The 20,361-nt window shown below is 58.4% G+C and overlaps 3 protein-coding genes across 4 annotated transcripts; all 3 read left to right on the top strand.

The window, feature by feature from the left end:
* The first annotated feature begins 117 nt into the window (after positions 1 to 117).
* On the top strand, positions 118 to 6,222 carry GDI1 (GDP dissociation inhibitor 1). Its single transcript, XM_047714821.1, has 11 exons — positions 118 to 310; positions 1,541 to 1,648; positions 1,805 to 1,904; positions 2,048 to 2,182; positions 2,661 to 2,859; positions 3,131 to 3,262; positions 3,852 to 3,951; positions 4,349 to 4,520; positions 4,816 to 4,960; positions 5,083 to 5,137; positions 5,227 to 6,222. Exons 1-11 carry the CDS (start codon positions 266 to 268, stop codon positions 5,377 to 5,379), a joined length of 1,344 nt encoding a protein of 447 aa, XP_047570777.1. The 5' UTR covers positions 118 to 265; the 3' UTR covers positions 5,380 to 6,222.
* A 692-nt stretch (positions 6,223 to 6,914) lies between these two features.
* FAM50A (family with sequence similarity 50 member A) lies at positions 6,915 to 13,137 on the top strand. 2 transcript variants are annotated; one of them, XM_047714852.1, is made up of 13 exons: positions 6,915 to 7,131; positions 8,261 to 8,345; positions 8,446 to 8,545; positions 8,767 to 8,912; positions 10,808 to 10,884; positions 10,960 to 11,026; positions 11,147 to 11,208; positions 11,498 to 11,574; positions 11,843 to 11,897; positions 12,100 to 12,148; positions 12,269 to 12,339; positions 12,466 to 12,576; positions 12,680 to 13,137. In XM_047714852.1, exons 1-13 carry the CDS (start codon positions 7,021 to 7,023, stop codon positions 12,686 to 12,688), a joined length of 1,020 nt encoding a protein of 339 aa, XP_047570808.1. In that variant the 5' UTR covers positions 6,915 to 7,020; the 3' UTR covers positions 12,689 to 13,137. The 2 variants fall into 2 exon arrangements, with proteins under 2 accessions (XP_047570808.1, XP_047570809.1); XM_047714853.1 differs by lacking the exon at positions 6,915 to 7,131 and adding an exon at positions 7,167 to 7,480.
* A 6,591-nt stretch (positions 13,138 to 19,728) lies between these two features.
* Positions 19,729 to 20,361, top strand: LOC125091335 (protein S100-A10-like). The gene has a single exon (XM_047714892.1). It carries the CDS (start codon positions 19,838 to 19,840, stop codon positions 20,129 to 20,131), a length of 294 nt encoding a protein of 97 aa, XP_047570848.1. The 5' UTR covers positions 19,729 to 19,837; the 3' UTR covers positions 20,132 to 20,361.

Genomic DNA, 20,361 nt, shown 5'->3' with positions numbered 1-20,361 from the left:
GCCCTCGGCGAATGACGCCGCCCGCGGTACCGCACTGGAGCTGGGACCCGGGCCCGGGCCGCTCCTCCTGGGAGGCGAGTCGGGGAGGCGGTGGCCCCCGCTGGTGCAGCAAGACGCGGGGAGGGGCCGGGACTCTTTGACGCGGCGGAGGGGTCAAGCGGCGTCGGACGCCGCCATCTTTGGTCCAGTGCGGCGGCAGCGGCGGCGGCTGCTGTGGTGAAGGAGGAGGAGGAGGAGCGACGCGCGCTGGCAGCTAGGCCTGACCATGGACGAGGAATACGATGTGATCGTGCTGGGGACCGGGCTCACCGTAAGTGCGGCCTCGTTGGCCAGGGACCCCGCATCGCCCCCTCCTCCCTGCGGCGCTGCCGCCCCGGCCGCCGACCCCATCCTCCCGTCACTGCAGTCCTCGGTGCTGCCGCCCTGGCGCTCGAGTCCCCCAAAAAGACAGCCCCGTGCTCGACGCCGCCCTCACCTCCCCCGCCCGCGACATGGTTTTTTTCACCGTCGTGGCCCCGTCTCCGAGAAGCGGCCATCTACCTAGCCGCCCCTCGACTCTCCGGGCCCGACCCCCCTAGTTCCCTCCCCGCCCACCCCCCCGGCCTCTTGGGTCCGAAGACGCACCCCAAGGCGACCCGAGGCCCCCCCTCCGCGCCCCTGACCCCGCCCATCCGGCCCCCACCCATCCCTCGCACGCAGCATCCTCCCCATCCTGCATCCCCCCCATCCTGCGCTAATTTTGGTGGGGATGAAGTACAAGGACCCTGGGTAAGGGGGTCTTGCCCAGTTGGGCCCTCATCCTGCATTCCTGGCTTTTTATGGAGCCTGGGGACCCAGGGAATGTTCCAGAAGGAGCAGCAGTGGGGCCAGTGAGCACATTCCCACTACCCCACCATGGTTTCTCATGGAGGTTACAGGCTGGGTAGTATTTGCAGCCTTTGTCCTTGGCCTGCTGACAGTAACTGGTGAGGGTGTTTATCTTCCTCTTCCCCAAAGCCTGGAGAGAATCCTCTTCCTCAGTCGGGATGCAGAAGGCCCTCCCGTGGCTGCACAGGCGCAGGGTCAGAGGCTCCTGTCCTTTGAGGAAAGAGCAGCCCAGGGTGGGGCCTGAGATTGTAGGCCGAGCTCAGCCTTTCTCCACTTCCCGTTCTGGTGCCCTTCACTGTCAGTTGGATCTCCTCTACTGCTCATTGTGTCTTTCCTGCCTTTTCACACGGCCCTGTGTAGGTACAGGACTGTCTTGGCATGGTGGTTGCCTGAAGACCATTCCTGTGTCTGACGGACACTCTTTTTCTCAGCACCTTCGTTATTTCTCTTCTGTTGTTCAGCCCTTTGCCCAGCAAAGTTATAAAAGACGCTGGTCAGACGAAGCTGTCATCCCTGATCTTAGGCGAGGCGGCCGCCAGGGGTGGAAGGAGCTTTCTTTGGAGCAGAGGATCCAGCTTTGCTTTCTTCTCAGGTTTACGGTGGGGAACAGATCAGGGCCGCTGTTGGGGAGGCGGGCAGGTGGGAGTGCAGTGAATGTTGCCCTCTTCCCCAGGAATGTATCCTGTCGGGCATCATGTCTGTGAACGGCAAGAAAGTGCTGCATATGGACCGGAACCCCTACTATGGGGGTGAGAGCTCCTCCATCACACCGCTGGAGGAGGTGAGGCTGCTGGGCCCGGGCCCATCCCCCATTAACCGCCCCCACAGAGGGCCAAGGTGGCTCCTCAAGTTTGCTGGGAAGGGGGAAAGGGAGGAAGGGGGGCAAGGGCGGGAGAGGGTGGTCCTTGAGGGCTCTCTCTCTTTCTCTTGCTTGCAGCTGTATAAGCGTTTTCAGTTGCTGGAGGGGCCCCCTGAGGCGATGGGCAGGGGCCGAGACTGGAACGTTGACCTGATCCCCAAATTCCTCATGGCCAATGGTGAGATAGATGAAAGAGGTGTTGTGGGGGGTGATTAGGACGACCAGACGAGGGTCAGGGTCCAGAAAAGGGGCAGCTGTACCAGCTAGGGAGCTTCCGTGGGGGAGCTGTACTGATGTTGTCCCCGTCACCCCGCCCCACAGGGCAGCTGGTGAAGATGCTGCTGTATACAGAGGTGACACGCTACCTGGACTTCAAGGTGGTGGAGGGCAGCTTCGTCTACAAGGGGGGAAAGATCTATAAAGTGCCATCCACTGAGACCGAAGCCTTGGCTTCCAGTGAGTACATGTTCCCTGACCCAGAGAACCATGGCAAGGGGCAGAGCAGGGTGCCCCTTGCCCAGGGTCACGTTCCCCGTGCAGTACCCCAAGCTCCCTTGCTCTGTCCTCCCTTGGTTACCCTGAGCCTCACAGTGGGTGCCCAGAGGGAAGTCCACACGCAGGGGGGGGCACATGCGTGCTTGCTCTTTCTGAAAGGACTTCAGCCTCTGACAGGGGCCACACTTGACCCGTGTGAAACAGCCCCAAGTGTTGGAGCTGGGAGAGTGCTCCAGGCGTGTCCAGTTCAGTCCCCTCATTGTACAGGTAGGAAACAGGCTGTGAGGAGCAGAATGGTTTATTTAAGGTTACACGGTGCTCAGCAACACACAGCAACAAAACTCAGCTGAGGGTTGGGGCATCTGCTTTCTTGGTCGGCCTGGTGAGAAGGAGAGGTTCGTGTTCTGTGCTGTGAAGGTTCTTCTCATATCCTCCACAGATCTAATGGGCATGTTTGAGAAGCGGCGCTTCCGCAAGTTCCTGGTGTTTGTGGCAAACTTTGATGAAAATGACCCCAAGACCTTCGAGGGTGTTGACCCCCAGAGCACCAGCATGCGTGACGTCTACCGGAAGTTTGACTTGGGCCAGGATGTCATCGACTTCACTGGCCATGCCTTGGCGCTCTACCGCACTGATGAGTGAGAGGAAGCTGGCATGGCAGACTGCCCCTCGTCTGGCCTGCGCCCTGCCCTCCCCATTCCTGCGCGCCTCCCCCTCGACCCACCCTGTGTGTTTCTTATACTCAGCCACATGCCTGTCCTTGGCCTTTTTTGTTTGTTTTGTGCATTTATTTGACCCGTAGTCTTCCCCAGGCCATAGAGGGTGGTGGGAAGGCTGGCCTGGTGCTTGGGTGTGGGTAAGCTGGGGGTCCTGCTGCTGGAGCCTCTTCTCTTGACGCTGTCTCCCCAGCTACCTGGACCAGCCCTGTCTCGAGACCATCAACCGCATCAAGTTGTACAGTGAGTCTCTGGCTCGGTATGGAAAGAGTCCTTACTTATACCCACTCTACGGCCTTGGTGAGCTGCCCCAGGGCTTTGCAAGGTGAGGGCATGGTTCTTTTCTGTTGACAGTACTAAGTAGGACCAAAGCCAAGAATGGAAATGGCACCCTGAGCATTTCCGTAGCAAGTAGCAATCATCCTTTTCCGTACTGGTCTGATTTACTTCACACTGTGCCTCTGTGACAGGGGGCGGGGAGTGGTGTGCTGCAGCAGGGGCTGGAAATGCAGGGTGGAAGGACCAGGCCTGCAGCAGGGCTGGCTTGGCTCCCAGCCTGAGTTAGGCAGCTCCAGGGCTGGGCCTGGGGCCTTTGAACCTCGAGTCAGAGGGCTTCTCCAGAGACCTTCGTTCTGTTCCCAGACCATTCCTGTGAGGAGCTGTGCCTTCATGCCACCCTCATACTAGCCCTTTGCAGAATGTTCTAGGTGGAAGCTCTAGAGAGGAGGGAGCACTCCAGATTCAGTCCTGAGTCTGTGGCAGTATCAGAGCGGGGAAGAACCAGCAGTCTCCTGAGCTCTGCCTGCCCAGGGCAGCCTTCTCTGTACCCCAGTGCTGGTGTGGGGAGGGCACAGTGGCACCAGGCCGTGTTTCCTCCTGGGAAGGGGAGTACAGCATCATTCTCCACACTGCAGATTGAGTGCCATCTATGGAGGGACATACATGCTGAACAAACCAGTGGATGACATCATCATGGAGAATGGCAAGGTGGTGGGTGTGAAGTCGGAGGGAGAGGTAAGCTTTCTGCACAGCGCAAGCATGATGGCCTAGGTGGGGCTTGGCCTTCTTAGAGGCCCCCTTCCCAGTGACTGTGGCTCTGCTGTCACTGCTGCTAATCAGGTGTAAGAGCCTTGGGCTGGGGGTCAGAGCTGCAGGAGAAACCCACATAGCCATTTCTATTATTGAGAGGAATCTCCAGCCCCCTTGCTGTGTCAGGGGTTCGGGGAGTGTTCTTTGGCACGGTGTCTCAGCAGAAGGGTTTTCCCAGCCCTGCATATGGAGGCCCACCTCCCCGAGGTACAGAGCAAAGCTGTGTGTTACAGGAGGGGCCGTGGTGACTGCTCAGAGGAGCGGTGCCAGCCCTCAGCGTGGACTCAGCCCCACGACCACTGGCCTTCTGGCGTTCTCCCAGGTTGCGCGCTGCAAGCAGCTCATCTGCGACCCCAGCTACATTCCGGACCGGGTGCGGAAGGCCGGCCAGGTTATCCGCATCATCTGCATCCTCAGCCACCCCATCAAGAACACCAACGATGCCAACTCCTGCCAGATCATCATCCCCCAGAACCAAGTTAACAGGAAGTCAGGTAGGTCGAGTCCCATGTGACTTCTTCCAGTGTGTTCTCTGTGGGGCGGCTCTGCTTCCCCCCATCATTCTGGGGGATGTCTGCCTGATTCCTGTAAGGAAGAGCAGGGAGCCGCGTAGCAGTCCCCAGGCTTGGCGCCCTAGTGACTGGCGAGCTTGGACTCCGCTCTGTGAGGGTGGGTTTGGGTGCTGCTTGCTCTGCGGGGCGGGGCAGGGCTGGGCAGGTGGGTCCGAATTGAGCTGAGCTTCCAGGAACCCTCTGTGCCCATGTTAACGGAGCGCCTTCTCGTGGGCAGACATCTACGTGTGCATGATCTCGTACGCGCACAACGTGGCCGCACAGGGCAAGTACGTTGCCATTGCCAGCACCACGGTGGAGACGGCGGAGCCGGAAAAGGAGGTTGAGCCGGCCCTGGAGCTGCTGGAGCCCATTGACCAGAAGTGAGGGGCTGAAGGGCTGGGGCTGAGGCTGGGGTAGGGGAGGGAGCCAGGGAGCTGCAGGGGGAGACCAGGTTGAGTAAGGCTTGCTGTGAGGTCTTCCCTTCCACTTGTCTGCCCCTCAGGTTCGTGGCCATCAGTGACTTGTATGAGCCCATCGACGATGGCTCCGAGAGCCAGGTAAGCGGGCGGTCTTGGCCCTGGCTCCTGGCTGCCCACCCAGGGCCCCTGCCCAACTCACCCTGGCCCGGGGCTCTGGATGTTTCCAGGTGTTCTGTTCCTGCTCCTATGACGCCACCACACACTTTGAGACGACCTGCAATGACATCAAAGATATCTACAAGCGCATGGCAGGCTCTGCTTTTGACTTTGAGAACATGAAGCGCAAACAGAATGACGTCTTTGGAGAAGCTGACCAGTGATTAACGACCCCCCCACCCCAGCCCTTGGTACCCTCTCCCGTGACCTAAGTCTGTTCTCCTCGAGGGCTGGGGAGATGGGTGTGGCTGGGCACCCTGGTTTCCAGCATTCTCTGCTTCCCCCACCACATTCTACATTCCTGTCACCCACCTCATTGATTCACTGACCAAATCCTTAACCTTAGCGACGGTTCAGGAGATAGGGGGTTGGATAGCATCCTCTTTCTTGGCCCTCCCTTATTCTGGGAAAAGAGGGTTCTTTTCCTTGTGTGTGTCTCTTCCCCCTCCACTCCTAATTCTTCTCCTCTGTTTGGGAAGAACGTGGAGGAAAAGCTTACTTCTGCCCCCACTGCTCTTACCCCTACTGTAGTGGCCTTTGGAGATGCCCCCTGCCTCCCCCCACCAACTCTCTTGTGTGTTGGAGAGAAGGGGCCCTCCCAGCACAAAGTTGCATCCCCTGCCCTCCCCCGCCCTTGTTAATTTATTCTAATTTATTAACTTTGGCCCACCCGATCTGAGAAGGGAGCACTGTGCCTCTCACCCACGGCCTTCTGGTGCGGCCTGGGAGGGGAGAGGGCTTGGGTGTGGCCCGGTTGGAGGTTGATCTCGCTGTTTTTGTTTCTTGTTTTTGTGTTTGTGTGCTCTGGCATTTGCTGAGAAAAAAAAATGTGAGCAAAGCAGAAGGAGGTGGGAAAATGGATCCAAACCCCAGTATGCCCTGCCCCACCCCACAACCTTTCCCTTAGTGGTGGGAAACCCTTACCTTGCAAAGTGAATGTGTCCCCTTCCCCCAATCTCTAGTGTATTTCACAGAAAACCTCCCAATAAAACTGTGTTGAAACCTGGGCCCAGATCTTCAGTTTTATTTCCCTAAAAACTGGGCAGTGGGTGGGGCCTCGGCTCCTTGGGCTGTTCCATTCTATCAGTTTCAGACTTCAGCTTAGCTCTACTCGGAATGGGTGTGACAGGTGACTGCCTTCATCAGGGAATTAGCTCCTGAACCAAAGAGCCACATGCAGGCAAATTAGTGCTGACCTGTTACCCCTTGGGGTCAGTGTGGGAAATAGGGGGAAGGAGGTCTGGCCTGGGGTGGGGATGGTAGTGCAGGGGCCAGGAGGCAGAGGGCACCACTCGGGCCCAGGTTCATGGCCTGGGGAAACAGGAGACTGGGGCCCAGTCTTGGGTGGGGGGAGTCAAAAGGAAGGAGCGGGAACCAGCATGGCAGCAAGGGCGCTGGAGTGGGGTGTGGATCTGGCCTTGGGCTGGGCTCAACATTAAGGAAGTGGAGGGTCTTGGTGGCCCAGGCTTGGGGTCAGCAGGATGAAGGCGAACTGGGGAGCCAGTCTCGGGCCAGGAGTTAACGTCGAGGAATTGATGGGGGAGCCAAGGAAGCCTGGGACCCATCCAGCCTTCGGAGCCGGCGGGGCGGGGCGGGGCAGGCCGGGAGGGCCCGGGCGGGGCCGGGCGGGGGCGGGGAGGCCGGAGGGGGCGGGGCGGGGCGATCACGCGTCCCCTGGTGCCCGACGTCACCGCGCGGGCGTCAGCTGACTGCTCGGCTGCTGCGGTCCGCAGCCGTTGAGACTCCACCAGGCCGCTGTCGCTGTTACCGCCGTTGCTGCCGCCGCCGCCGCCGCCGCAGCCGCCATGGCTCAATACAAGGGCGCCGCGAGCGAAGCGGGCCGCGCCATGCACCTGATGAAGAAGAGGGAGAAGCAGCGCGAGCAGATGGAGCAGATGAAGCAGCGGATCGCGGAGGTGCGGGCCAGGCCAGGGCGACTCGGAGCACGCGCGCCACCCGCCACCCCGGCCGCCCTGCGAAACCCGCGGCGCGGAACGCAGAGCCCCAGTGGCGAGCTGGGGCGGGACTCCTGCTCGCCCACCTCCGGCGACGGGCGCAAGCGGTCCGGCGACAGTGTGCTCATCTGTAAAATGTGCCCAGGAGGCTGAGACGAGCTAAGCCTGTGACAAGCCTCCGGGAGGGCGAAGCCGTAGTCAGTGGTTGCATTGGTGGAATTTGGGCTCCCCTCCTGTACACAGCATCTTTGCCCTGGCCCCCCGGCCCTGGGAACGAGGCCTGCGCCCTGATCCACTGGATGCCAGGGAGGTCAGGCCCCATGGGTCCTGGCCAGTCCACTGGCCACTGAGCCTCATAACAGAGCCCTTTGCCCTGGGACCAAGGCAGGGTTCGCCGTCTGGGCTTTAGTGGGTGGCAGGTGGCGGCGGGCTCTCAGGAAAAAAGGGTTCCTTTGCTTGGGCCTTTTGGGGAGATTCGTCCGAGAGCAGGATGCCGTCTGTACCGGGGTAAGCCGGCGCACGGAAGCAGCTGCGCACCAAGGCCCGGCTCGACCTTACTTCCCCCTGGTGGCCCAGCCCTGCTATCGCAGTGTGGACTTGCATTCTTCGGCTGGCCCCCTCCTTTGGAGGCCACCAGCCAGAGAGGGACCTGTGTGGTACCAAGTGGGGCGGTGCTGGGCTGCAGTGAGGTCTCATGAGGGAGCAACATTGCTCAGCGGGGGACTAGGCCCCTTGGCCACTCTTCACTCGCTCCTGTCACCCCTGGCTTGGGTCTCCACCTTCAGCTTCAAGGCTGGGTAGGAAAAACACCAAAGGGAGGTGGAGCCTGTGACCCCAGGCCACTGAGGGAGCTCTGGTCCCCAGCAGGAGACACGGAGGGGCCGCGACAGCACACCCCACTTAGCGTCCTCAGCACTGGAAGTGCCCCCCAGAGCCCTGGGGACCCTTCCAGTAACCAAGGAAAGAGGACATGTCTTCCCCAAGGTCGCATCACCGTGAATCCGGAGGCAGACCTGGGGCGAGAACCCAGGCCCCCGCTTCCACAGCGGGGTGGCGGCTGGCCCTCACCGCTCCCCTCCCGCCCCAACAGGAGAACATCATGAAATCGAACATCGACAAGAAGTTCTCAGCGCACTACGACGCCGTGGAGGCGGAGCTCAAGTCCAGCACCGTTGGTGAGTGACCCTCGTGCGGGCCGCCCTCTCCGGGCCCCAGATGCCCGCTGCCTCGCTGACTGTGGTGACCAACCCTCACTCGTCTCGCCGCCCCTCCCAGGTCTCGTGACCCTGAATGACATGAAGGCCAAGCAGGAGGCCCTGGTGAAGGAGAGGGAGAAGCAGCTGGCGAAGAAAGAGCAGTCAAAGGAGCTGCAGCTGTGGGTTCCACCCTGCCGGCCACGGGCCTCCCCTCCCGGGCCCTTAGCCCCTCCACGGGGCGGGGGGGGGCGCTGCCCAGGAGCAGGAGGCGCCCCGGGCTGGTAACCAGCCCCGGCCCGTGCCATGGAGGCCCCACACCGAGCGGAGGCGGGGGGCGCTGGGGTAGGGAAGGAGCCTCGGGGCGGGGCCGTGCGGCCTGACGGTGCCTGTGCCCTGGCAGGAAGCTGGAGAAGCTGCGAGAGAAGGAGCGCAAGAAAGAGGCCAAGCGCAAGATCTCCAGCCTGTCCTTCACCCTGGAGGAAGAGGAGGAGGCAGGTGATGAGGAGGAGGAGGTGGCCACGTACGAGGACGAGCTGGAGAGGGAAGGTAAAAGCTGCTTCCAGGAGCCAGGCTCTGGCATGGAGAAGCGCGCCCGCCACCAGCCTTGACCGGCCGCTCGGCTTGTGGTCCTGCAGCTCCCGCGTCGAGCCGGCTCCGAGGGCCGAGTCCGCAGGGCTGCATCGGGGAGGGGCAGAGGCACGCGCACGGCTCCGGGCAGGGGCCTGGGGTCCTCGGTGTAAGAGTCCGCGCCGGGGTGGGGGGCGGGCAGGGAGGCCACTGCCCGTCCATGAGCCTTCAGGAGCTGCCCTTCCTAAGCGCCTCGAAGAGTGGACTTGTGGTGGTCGTGAGCCTGCTCGTGTCTGTGCTGCTCGGTGGCCGGCGAGCACGCAGCTCGTGTGAGCGGGACACCGAATTGTCGATTCTGTTTGATTGATTTCAGGGAAAACTGACGCAGCCATAGACATTCGGGGGCTACTGATTGGACAGTAGAGGTCTCCGCCAAGGGACAGAGGAGTGTCGGGCTGTTCGGGAAGGCTGGGTAGCAAGGAGGAAACCAGTGTGGGGCCCCCGTGGGCCTCCACCGAGGCAGACAGATAGGGGCAGGGCCTTGGAGTCCCATAGGTCCGTAGGTGCCCTGCTGAAGGGCCTGGGGCCACCTCAGAACTGTGCCCTGTGGGGAGGTCGGTTGAGATGGGCCTAGGATGCGGAGAATTTCATGAGCAACCCGAGGGACCGGGGGGTTGTGGAGAGATGGATAGAGACAAGTGCTGAATGTGTCTGGAAGCCGAGCTGGCAGGAGGGGACACGTGAAGGCCTGGGAGGCTGTGACGGAGGGCCCCAGGCTGCTTTGGAAAGTGTGTCGGCAGGGAGCTGAGGCAGGGCACAGCAGGGTGCAGTGTGGCCGCAGGCCCAGTCTCCTGGCCTGGACGGGAGTGGATGGCATGGTCGGGAGGAAAAGCCTGCGCCCCCAGGAGTCTCGTGTGCTCCCTGTGCAGGGTTGAGACAGGCGGAAAGGACCTCAGTGGGACTTCACAGTAGTTAAGTGTGGAGGAACACGTGGTAGCATCATGAGCTGTGTGTCTGTGTGGCGGGGACCACTGTTTGGGACAGCAGGGACCTGGGGGAAGGCTGTTAACATCCCTGTGGGTCATGAGGGCTTCCTCCATTCCCCCACCCCCGTGGTTTGGTTTTGTGGGCTCTGCGATGGGTCACTAGTGTGGGATTTTTCTCTGGGTGATTGTAACGGGTAGGCAGGCCCTGCCGCAGCAGGCTGGAGTGTATGCTTGCCCCCCAGGGCCCCAGTTTTCCAAAAGGGTTTTTAGGGGTCTGTGAGACCCTTTTAGGGGGTCTGCAAGCTCAGAAACACTTTTCTGGTTGCGCTAAAGCATTCTGGGTCTCTCGAGCCTGCAGCGTGATGATGTCATCACCGCAAGGGCTCACAGCGCGTGGCCTTCCTGCTGCTGAGCCTTCGGTGTCGCTCAGGCTTCATCTCAAGTTTGGTGACTGTCGATGGTTACCGCCCCGCAGACGCGAGCTCGCTCGGCGTCCTCTGTGACTGGTGACAGTGCTCATGGGCGCCGCACACCCACCATGCTCCTTCGTTCACGTCCTCGCTGCGGAGACCAAGTCAAGTCCCAGCTGCGGGCGAGCCTGGCCCGAGCGCAGCGGGCCTTTCCCTCTCCCCGCTCCCCTGCGGCTCCAGTGTGGAGCTTCTTTTGGCGCCGCACAGGCTGGCCCTGATGCCTTAAGTCCCCCGGGGCACTTCAGGCCGCAGCTGACGGGGCAAGCCCCCAGTCCCCGACCTCCTGTCCAGCTGCTGGCGGTGGAGACCGACGGCAGGGCCCGTGGGCAAGGCTCGGGCTCCCTAGTGTTGTCAGGTGGTGCCAGATGTTCCGGGAAGCCCGTGATGCCATGGACGCCCGTGTTTGCTTCTGCTACAGAGGTCACCACAAAGAAGAGGAAACTGGGGAAGAACCCCGATGTGGACACCAGCTTCCTGCCTGACCGAGACCGTGAGGTAAAAGCCGCCTGCCCCTCTGCTCAGCCCCCCAAGTGGCCCGGGGCTTCCCTCCTTCACCCCTGTCCTCCCCAGGAAGAGGAGAACCGGCTCCGGGAAGAGCTTCGGCAGGAGTGGGAGGCCAAGCAGGAGAAGATCAAGAGTGAGGCCCACCAAGTGGGATGGCGAGGGGGAGCCGGCCCTGCTGCCGCCGTGGGGCTTTGGGGCAGTGCCCCGAGCTCCCGGGAGCTGGCGGAGGCCAAGGGCCAATTCTGCTTTCCAGGTGAGGAGATCGAAATCACCTTCAGTTACTGGGATGGCTCTGGGCACCGGCGGACGGTGAAGGTAGGCAGCGTGGGCCGTGCAGCCTGCTCCCTGGGCTCCTGCGGCCTGGCCTCCCTCGTTCAAGCCTGGCCCCAGGATTTCACAGGTCCTTTTCCTGTGACTGGTCCCCGAGGACCCTGGAGGGGGCAGGCCAGCGGGCCTGGACCCTCGTCGGGGGGAGCCAGGGCCTCCAGGGTCCTTGGCCGGGGCTTCCAGGCCACTGCCTTCTCGAGGGCCCCTGCCCAGGCTGCCACATTCTGTCCCCTGCCGCTTGCTGTCCTGGATGGTGGCGTTCGGGCCGCTCCTGCAGATGAAAAAGGGCAACACGATGCAGCAGTTCCTACAGAAGGCACTGGAGATCCTGCGCAAAGACTTCAGTGAACTCAGGTGCGGGTGTGCGGGCGCGTGGCCGAGCGCCGGTGGACGTGCGCGCCGTGGCCTCCCAGCCCCGGTTCTGGAGACCTAAGGGGTGGCCGAGTCCCCTAGTGGGAGGGCAGCCTGCTGGGCACGGGGCTCCTGAGAGAGTGGGGCCGAGGTGGGGGCAGAGGACGGTGGGCGCTGGTCCCTGGCTCGCTGCCCAGCCCCGGCTCCAACTCCGTGGCCCTCCTCGGGTGGCCGCTGCCACCGGCCGACAGCCCCTGCCTGCGTCCGTCAGGTCAGCGGGGGTGGAGCAGCTCATGTACATCAAGGAGGACTTGATCATACCCCACGTGAGGCTCTTCTCTTCCTCGGAGCCCCCGGGTGGGGGCGGGCAGCGTGGGGTCGGGTGGCTTTGGAGTGTTTGGGGGCTTCTTGAGAGGGGCCCCCGTCCCAGCCCGGGTCATTGACTCAAGCCAGTAGGGCCTGTGGGTGGGTGCTTGAGAGCGGCGGAGATGGGTCACTGGCCGTCGCTTTCCTGCCCTCTGCTCCTAGCACCACAGCTTCTACGACTTCATTGTCACCAAGGCACGAGGGAAGAGCGGTAAGTGCGCCAGCGGGAGCCCTCTCCCTTCCATGTGGGATCCCCGGCCCTCCCACCACCCCCATAGTCCCGGGGCAGCCGCATGATGGTCTCAGATGGCTGCGTTCTTGTTCTCCGCAGGGCCGCTCTTTAACTTTGATGTTCACGATGACGTGAGGCTGCTCAGTGATGCCACCGTGGAGAAGGATGAGGTGCGGGGCTGCAGAAGTGCGGGGAGGGGGAGGAAGAGTGGAAGGAAGGAAAGCTCGGGGTAGGGAGTCCCCCCCCTCCCCCTGGCGGCCCGGAGCCACAGGGCCCTGTCTGCACGCCCCCCTCAGTCCCACGCAGGCAAGGTGGTGCTGCGGAGCTGGTACGAGAAGAACAAGCACATTTTTCCCGCCAGCCGCTGGGAGCCCTACGACCCCGAGAAGAAGTGGGACAAGTACACGGTGAGCAGCCCCCTCCCCGCAAGGGGCCTTGAGCTGGGGGAGGGGAGCCAGCCGGCCCTCAGCCTGCTCAGTCCCCTTCTCTGTCCTCTTGTTCTCACCCCAGATCCGGTGAACGTGGCGGCTCCTCCAGCTCCAGCTGTCCTCTGCCCCCTCCCGGGGTCCCCAGGACTCCAGGCGCCCCCCCACCCCCTCCCCACTTCCCTCAGCCCTGACCTGATTGAAGGGAGCAGGGAGCTGGCCATCCCCTGCCCCTGGTGGTGGTGTCACATTTATGAGAAATAAATGCGCACGGCAGAGTTGTTTTAAACATTGCTTATTGAGATAAAATTCACCATTTTGATCATTTAAAAGTGTACAATTGAGGGGGTATTTAGTTCACTCACAGTGTTGTGCGACCATCATCTCTGTCTACGTCCAGATCATTTCTGTCGTACCCCCACCAAGGAGACCCCGTGCCCATTCACAGTCTCTCCCCCAGCCCCTGGTACCCCCTTGTCTGCTTTCTGTCTGTATGGATTTGCCTATTCTGGAAGTTCCACATAAATGAAATCATGCACTGTTTCTGATCTTTGTATCTGGCGAGAAAGCACGTGTTTTTCTGCTGGGGGCCGGAGCGTGGGAGAGCAGCGTGAGTCTGCGGAAGGGGGGGCGTTCACAACCCACCGGGGCCTGGGCAGGCGCTGCCCTTGGAGCCAACCCGCTCTCTCCAGGGCACCTATGTGGCATCACAGTTGTCTATGGTGAGTGGGAGGGGTCCTCCCTCCCCCAGGCCTTTGGGCTCCTCTTCTGTCTCCTTCCTGCCCATTCCATAGGGGACGCGGCTGTCCTGAGGCTCGCAGCCCCCCTGCACCCCTACCACAGCTCTGGAAGCCTACCTTTCCCTCCTGGAGCTGCGCCCTTCCCAGCCTGTGTGCCCGGTGCCTGCGTGGGAAGGCTGCTGCGGGTGCCCCGTGCTGTCATGGCTCCGAGGGGGGAGGTCTAGCTTGGGGCTGGCGTTCCTGCTCCCCACCCTTGATTCAGCAGCCAGATCCCCCAGTTCCCTTCAGGTAAGCTGAGGCAGGCAGGTCCCATTCTAGAAGGCTGAGAAAGACAACCTGACCACTCCCTGCTTCCATTCTTCCTCTCGCCTAAACCGGAGCAGAGGGAACGGGCAGCCCCTGGCTAACAGCATCCCAGGTCTGGGTCTGGTCCCCCCTCTTTGGCAAACAGATGGAACAGTGGGAGACCCCACAAGGGATGGAAGCTCCTGTGCCCTCCTCCCCCCATGGGCAGAGCCCTGTGTCCCCTTCAGATGTAGCACGGGGGATCCTGGCCGGCAACCAGGAGCTCTCACTCGGCCTTCCCGGCCCTGTGTTTGGGGCAGAGCCATCTGGGGTGGTTTGGAGGAGGGATCCAGAGAGCCTGGGCGTGAGCACCTTGGGAGCACAGCAGCGAGTGGGTGGCCAAGTCTGACCCCCGGTCCTGGTTGTGGGGGACAAGTCTGAGGACCTCAATGGGGCCTTTTGTTTGGCACTGGGAACCCTGGAAAGGGGATCATCTGGCCTTCTGCACCAGAAGAGTACGCTTCTCAAGGAAAGGGAGCCCCTCTCAGCCGGCTTACCCAATTGAAACGGTTGTCAGGGGAAATGCCTTCGACCCCATAGCTTCTGGAAAACAAGCTCCTTAAGGCCAGGTCTTGGGTCCTGGCAGGGAAGGACCTGGCTTGGAAGCACCGTAAATCTGCGGGGGTTGGGTCAGGATCCGGGGGAGGGGTGCGGGGACTGTAAGGGGAGGAGACCCACTTCCTTCCAAGCGAGGCCAGTGAAGGGACTTAGCCTTGGTGGGGGGAGGGGCTGAGAGAGATGCCCCCTTGCCTAAGTAGGGGCGGCGGATGTCTGGCCTCACGTTTGGTGGGCACAGGCCGGAGTTCCTGTGGGGATGGGCCGGGCTAGCGCCGGGTGCCCTCTTCCCGAGACTTTGGACCCATATGAATGCGGAGCTCAGAGAGGGCAGGCTACAGACAGAAGCTGGGAAGCTGTTAGACTCAGGGACCACGTGAAGTCACGGAGCTTGGCGAACGGTCACCAACACTTCCGGGGAGCAGTGGGGCCGGCGCTGCGCCAGGCCTCATTCCTGGGCTGTGGGGGTGTGGTGGGGGCTGAGAGAGCACGCGGGTGGGTGTGAACAGCAAACGGAGACGACACACGAACAAGCAACATGCGGAGAGGCCTCTCTGAGGCCCCAGCGCGGTGGCTGACAAGGGTGACAACCCCAAACGGAGGACAGAGCGCTCCAAAGGGTCAGCGAGTGTGAAGACACTGCAGGCAGGTCGGCGGTGAACGTGCTGGAGGGCGGGGAGGGAGGACAAGGCCTAGAGGAAGGGCCAGGGCTGTGAGTTGGAGGGGTGGATGCTGATCTTTTCTCGTTTACCTTGACCGGTTCTGCAGAGGCCAGGATTCCGCCTGGTTCACACAGCAGCAGCCCCGGTGGCAGCAGCCCGGGTGGTGGTGGAGACGCCCTGTCCCTGGCGGCCCTCCCTGCCCAGTTCCCGCAGCACCCCTGGCAGAGAAGCGTCTCCCCGTATCTGTGCGGGCAGGGCCTCCTTATTCTTTCCTTTTAAAGCAGCAGAAGTAATTTTCCAGACATTTTGCAACCCCCCACCATAAGCAGAGGAGAGGGTTTCGCGCACAGGATACCGTCACTTGCCGCCAGGACACATGCAACCCGAGAGAGAACATGTGTTCTCCCAATGTAGGGTTTTGCTTAATTTTTAAAAACTTTTTTTTTTTAAAGATACTTTTATTTTATTTTTTTTTTAAGATTTTATTTATTTATTTGACAGACAGAGATCACAAGCAGGCAGAGAGGCAGGCAGAGAGAGGGAGAGGGAGAAGCAGGCTCCCCGATAAGCAGAGAGCCCGATGTGGGGCTCGATCCCAGGACCCTGGGACCATGACCCGAGCCGAAGGCAGAGGCTTTAACCCACTGAGCCACCCAGGTACCCTAAAGACTTACTTTTTATTCTAGAGAGAGAGTGAGCGAGAGGTGGGAAAGGGAAGAGGGAGAGGAGAGCAAGAATCCTCAAGCAGATTCAGGACCCTGAGATCATGACCGGAGCCGAAATCAAAAGTCAGATTCTTTTTTTTTTTTTTTTTAAGATTTTATTTATTTATTTGACAGAGAGAGATCACAAGTAGACGGAGAGGCAGGCAGAGAGAGAGAGGGAAGCAGGCTCCCTGCTGAGCAGAGAGCCCGATGTGGGCCTCGATCCCAGGACCCTGAGATCATGACCTGAGCCGAAGGCGCGGCTTAACCCACTGAGCCACCCAGGCGCCCCAAAAGTCAGATTCTTACCTGACTGGGCTACCCAGGTGCTCCTTAGTGCATTTTCAAAAAAATTTTTCAACTGAGGGCAAAATTACATAACAAAAATAACCACTAACCGTTTAAAAAATGTACATTTCAAAGTGGCGTTTACTATGTTCACAGTGTTGTGTGATTGTCACCCCTATCTGGTTCCAGAACATTCCCATCACCTCAAAGTGAGACCCCATGCCCACTCAAAGGTCTCTCTTCAATCCTTCCCCCCAGCTCCTGACAACCACTCATCTAGTTTCCGGTCATGTGCACTTGACTCTTCTGGGAATTTCACATAAACGGAATTGTACAACTGAAGAGCTATGTAGACGGATGACCTTTCATGCTCACGGACTGGCGGGCTCAGTAGAATTGGTGCGTTGGGTATTGGGTCTGTGCTGCCGTGTAACGTCAGTGAAGAGGAGGCCATGCAGGCCTATATGCCAGGATGTGGGGAGCTTGGGCCATGTTAGAATCAAGCACCATGATGTCTCCTTTCCCCAGTGATCTAGAATTCAGATCAATTCAGAATTCAGTGCAATCCCTGTCCAAAACCCCAGCCCAGCTGCATGGTATGAGCACAAGGACAGGTGCATAGGGGCTGGCGCAGAATCGGGGTCTGGGAAGAAACGTTTGCATTCGAGGTTAAGAGACGATGCTGGAGCAGTCGGTTATCCGCACGGAAAAAGTACACTTAAACCCTGCTGTCAGGGATTGACTTGCGTCCCCAGAGAGAAATGTCACGGTGCTCCCCCAGGACCCTCGAATGCGACCTGGTTTGGAGACGGGGGTTTTTACAGACGGAATCAAGATGAGTCGTGCTGGAGGAGAATGGACCCTAATCCTAGACGACTGGTGTCCTTGTAAGATGCAGCAGTGGCCCTTGCGGAGGGAGGAGGCGGAGGACCGGTGGCGGCAGGAGGAGTGGCGCCCACCAGCCAGGGCAGGGCAAGGACGGTGGCTACGGGAGCCGCTGGAATGGAAGACGCAAGGAAGGATCAGCCCCCAGAGCCTTTGGGAGGGGGAGGGCTGCCCTGACCACACCTGGATTCCTGTCTGCTGGCCTGGGAGTGGGAAGGGGAGTAAATGTCTCTTGTTTTAAATCCCTCCGTCTGTGGTACTTCTTTGGGCAGCCCCAGGACACTCACCTTGTTTCGACCATACAGAGAAATGAACTTGACAGCTTACAGATCGAAAAGTAAAAGCCCAAATTGAGAAAACAAAAAACATCTATTAAAACACAGGAGAAAATCTTTGTGACCTTGCACGAAGCAAAGTTTGGGCAGGATACAAAAAACATTAATCATAAAAGGAAAAAATTAATAAATTGGACTTCATAAAAATGTAAGCTTTTGCTCTTGGAAAGATGTTACTATGAAAATAAAAAGACAAGCCACTGGCTTGGAGACAAAAACAGAAATACCTTATGATAAAGGGCTTGTCTCCGGAATATGGAGAGTGTATATAAACTCCTACAAGTCAAGAAACATGAGAAAGACATCCTACCCGTTCCAAAATGGGCACAAGATTTGAATAGACATGTCACACAAGATGATGTAAGAATGGCATGGGGCGCCTGGGTGGCTCAGTTGGTTAAACAACTGCCTTCAGCTCAGGTCATGATCCTGGAGTCCCGGGATCGAGTCCCGCATCGGGCTCCCAGCTCCATGGAGAGTCTGCTTTTCCCTCTGACCTTCTCCCCTCTCATGGTCTCGCTCACTGTCTCTCTCTCAAATAAATAAATAAAATCTTAAAAAAAAAAAAAGAATGGCAAAGGGGGGGGGGCGCCTGGGTGGTTCAGTCAGTTGAGCATCTGCCTCCGCTCAGGTCATGATCTGGGATCGAGCCCGGCATCAGGCTCTCTGCTCAGCTGGGAGCCTGCTTCCTCCTCTCTCTCTCTCTCTGCCGGCTTGTGATCTCTCTCTGTCAAATAAATAAAATCTTAAAAAAAGAGAAAAGAATGGTAAAAGCAGGGCACCTGGGTGGTTCAGTCAGTTAAACCTCTGCCTCCAGCTTGGGTCATGATCTCGGGATGTCCTGGGACCGAGCCCGGCAGCTGCGGCTGACAGGCTCCCTGCTCAGTGGGAAGTCTGCTTCTCCCTCTGCCCTTCCCCTTGCTCAGGCTTGCTCTTTCCTTCTCTCTTTCTCTCAAATAAATACTTTAAAAAAAAAAGAATGACAAAAGCATATGAGATGTTCACCATCATCATGGGGACAGAGACCATGACACTAGCCACGCAGGAATGGGTGGCAGCCACTGGCTGTAGAGGGAACTTGGAGGGGCCTCTGGGCTGATGGGAACGGTCTATATCTTGACCCAAGGGTGGTTACACAGAGGTATACATTTGTTAAAACTCATTGAACTGTACAGTTAAAATGCAGATCGTATCCCAGTAAAGCTCATTTTAAAGGGAAAAAAGAAAACAGAGGCAACTGATGGAACTGGTTACCTATAGGAGGGAGGGAAGGAACCAGGTGGTCGAGGTGCAGGAGAGAGGGACAATCCCTGGGTGTATCTTCTTCCTTTTTTTTTTTTAAAATTTTTATTTATTTATTTGACAGAGAGAGATCACAAGTAGGCAGAGAGGCAGGCAGAGAGAGCGAGAGGGGGAAGCAGTCTCCCCGCTGAGCAGAGAGCCCGATGTGGGGCTCGATCCCAGGACCCTGAGATCATGACCTGGGCTGAAGGCAGAGGCTTAATCCACTGAGCCACCTGGGCGCCCCTCTTCTTCCTTTTTAAAAAAGATTTTATTTATTTATTTGGCAGACAGAGAGATAGCGAGAGAGGGAACACAAGCAAGGAGAGTGGCAGTGGCAAAGCAGGCTTCCCGCTGAGCAGGGAGCCCAATGCAGGGCTGCATCCCAGGACCCTGGGATCATGGTCTGAGCTGAAGGCAGACGCTTAAAGACTGAACTACCCAGGCGCCCCTGCCCTGGATGTTCCTTCTTGTGTAGTTTTGACTTCTGGACACATGTTGCTACTTTATATCCTCAAAGAATAAAAAGAGAATAGAGGGAAAAGCTAAAATTAAATGCAAAGAGAAATGATCCCAAGAGTATTTCAAATGAATAACATGACCATAGTAAAGGGGAATGTACAATTTACATACGGCATTGTACGTTACATCCTCAGTCTTAAGCCGGAAGACAGCAGACAGCAGGATCCTGCAAGTAAATCCTGGACTCCACTTAGTAGGTGTTTCCTGGGTCTGTGGCGCAGCTATTGGGAAAGTGCTGTCTGTGGAGGACCCAGCAAATGATGATGCCGGGAGCAGGTCTCTCCCACTAATGGAGAAGGGAGACCCCAATATAGACCAGGGAAAGGCTAAGAACTTGTACTGTGGAATTGGAATGAGAAGTATCAGTATGTCCTCCGGATTTACATACACGTATATATTTGTGTGTATGTGCATATTCATGTATGTATATAAACACAAGTATAATTAGAAATACATACGTACATATAGAGAGCGGGAGACAGAGAGACCTCCTCGTTCTGCCCACTGAAAATGCCCCAGTGGCAATGAGCACACGTCACCCCCATATCTTGGATTCTAAATGTTACTCTCCTTAAAGGAACCAGGGCTCCTTGGAAGGGTGGCTGATTCCAGGATTAGGGTGAGGAAAGGACAAGAAGCCAAAAGTCCTAAGCTACTTAAAGAATGATGGGGACGTGGCTGGCACAGAAGCCAGCCTCAAAAAGGCACCAAAGTGGACACAAAATGGATAACTAACGATAACAGAGTATAATCCATTGAATAAAGTCAAGATCCGAGGCTCCTCCTGCCTCCTTCTCCCCCTTCCAACCCCCGCCCCTTACTAAGGCTCCCAGAGCGCCGCGTACCGCTCACTGGCCGCGCGTCCCAGCCAGCCAATCGTCCCTGCTGCGCCTCGGGCCAAGAAGGTTTCAACAGACCTCACCAAAATGCCGTCTCAAATGGAACATGCCATGGAAACCATGATGTTCTCGTTTCACAAGTTTGCTGGTGATAAAGGCTACTTAACAAAGGAGGACCTGCGAGTACTCATGGAAAAGGAGTTCCCTGGATTTTTGGAAAATCAGAAAGACCCTCTGGCTGTGGACAAAATAATGAAGGACCTCGACCAGTGCCGAGATGGCAAAGTGGGCTTCCAGAGCTTCTTCTCGCTAATTGCAGGGCTCACCATTGCATGCAATGACTATTTTGTAGTACACATGAAGCAGAAGGGAAAGAAATAGGCGATATTGAGCACCACTCCTGCCCAATGAGAGTTCTCCCGAAGGGTCTTTAAGGAATCTGTCCCACAGCTTCCCCCTGTATAAAGGATTCCATTGGCAGTTGGGGACCCTCAGAAAATGTACAAATAAAATCCCACCCCCATTTGAGAAGCAGAGAAAGAAAAGTCTTTTGATTTTTATATTGTTTGCATCCTCTTGCCCTCAATAAACAAATTCCTTTTTTAGTTCCT

Source organism: Lutra lutra, chromosome X (assembly GCF_902655055.1).
Source record: "Lutra lutra chromosome X, mLutLut1.2, whole genome shotgun sequence".
In the NCBI taxonomy this organism is placed as follows: domain Eukaryota; kingdom Metazoa; phylum Chordata; class Mammalia; order Carnivora; family Mustelidae; genus Lutra; species Lutra lutra.
The sequence above is the reverse complement of the archived record's forward strand: the minus strand, read 5'-3'. Positions and strand labels throughout refer to the sequence as shown.

What these genes read in the sequence shown, in the direction of transcription:
- GDI1 (XM_047714821.1), top strand. Translation starts at nt 266, where the DNA reads ATGGACGAGGAATACGATGTGATCGTGCTGGGGACCGGGCTCACC. An exon ending in CTGCCCCAGGGCTTTGCAAG is followed by an intron (nt 3,263 to 3,851) that starts GTGAGGGCATGG and finishes TCCACACTGCAG; the next exon opens with ATTGAGTGCCATCTATGGAG. An exon ending in CCAAGTTAACAGGAAGTCAG is followed by an intron (nt 4,521 to 4,815) that starts GTAGGTCGAGTC and finishes TCTCGTGGGCAG; the next exon opens with ACATCTACGTGTGCATGATC.
- FAM50A (XM_047714852.1), top strand. Translation starts at nt 7,021, where the DNA reads ATGGCTCAATACAAGGGCGCCGCGAGCGAAGCGGGCCGCGCCATGCAC. An exon ending in TGAAGCAGCGGATCGCGGAG is followed by an intron (nt 7,132 to 8,260) that starts GTGCGGGCCAGG and finishes CCGCCCCAACAG; the next exon opens with GAGAACATCATGAAATCGAA. An exon ending in GGACGAGCTGGAGAGGGAAG is followed by an intron (nt 8,913 to 10,807) that starts GTAAAAGCTGCT and finishes CTTCTGCTACAG; the next exon opens with AGGTCACCACAAAGAAGAGG.
- LOC125091335 (XM_047714892.1), top strand. Translation starts at nt 19,838, where the DNA reads ATGCCGTCTCAAATGGAACATGCCATGGAAACCATGATGTTCTCGTTT.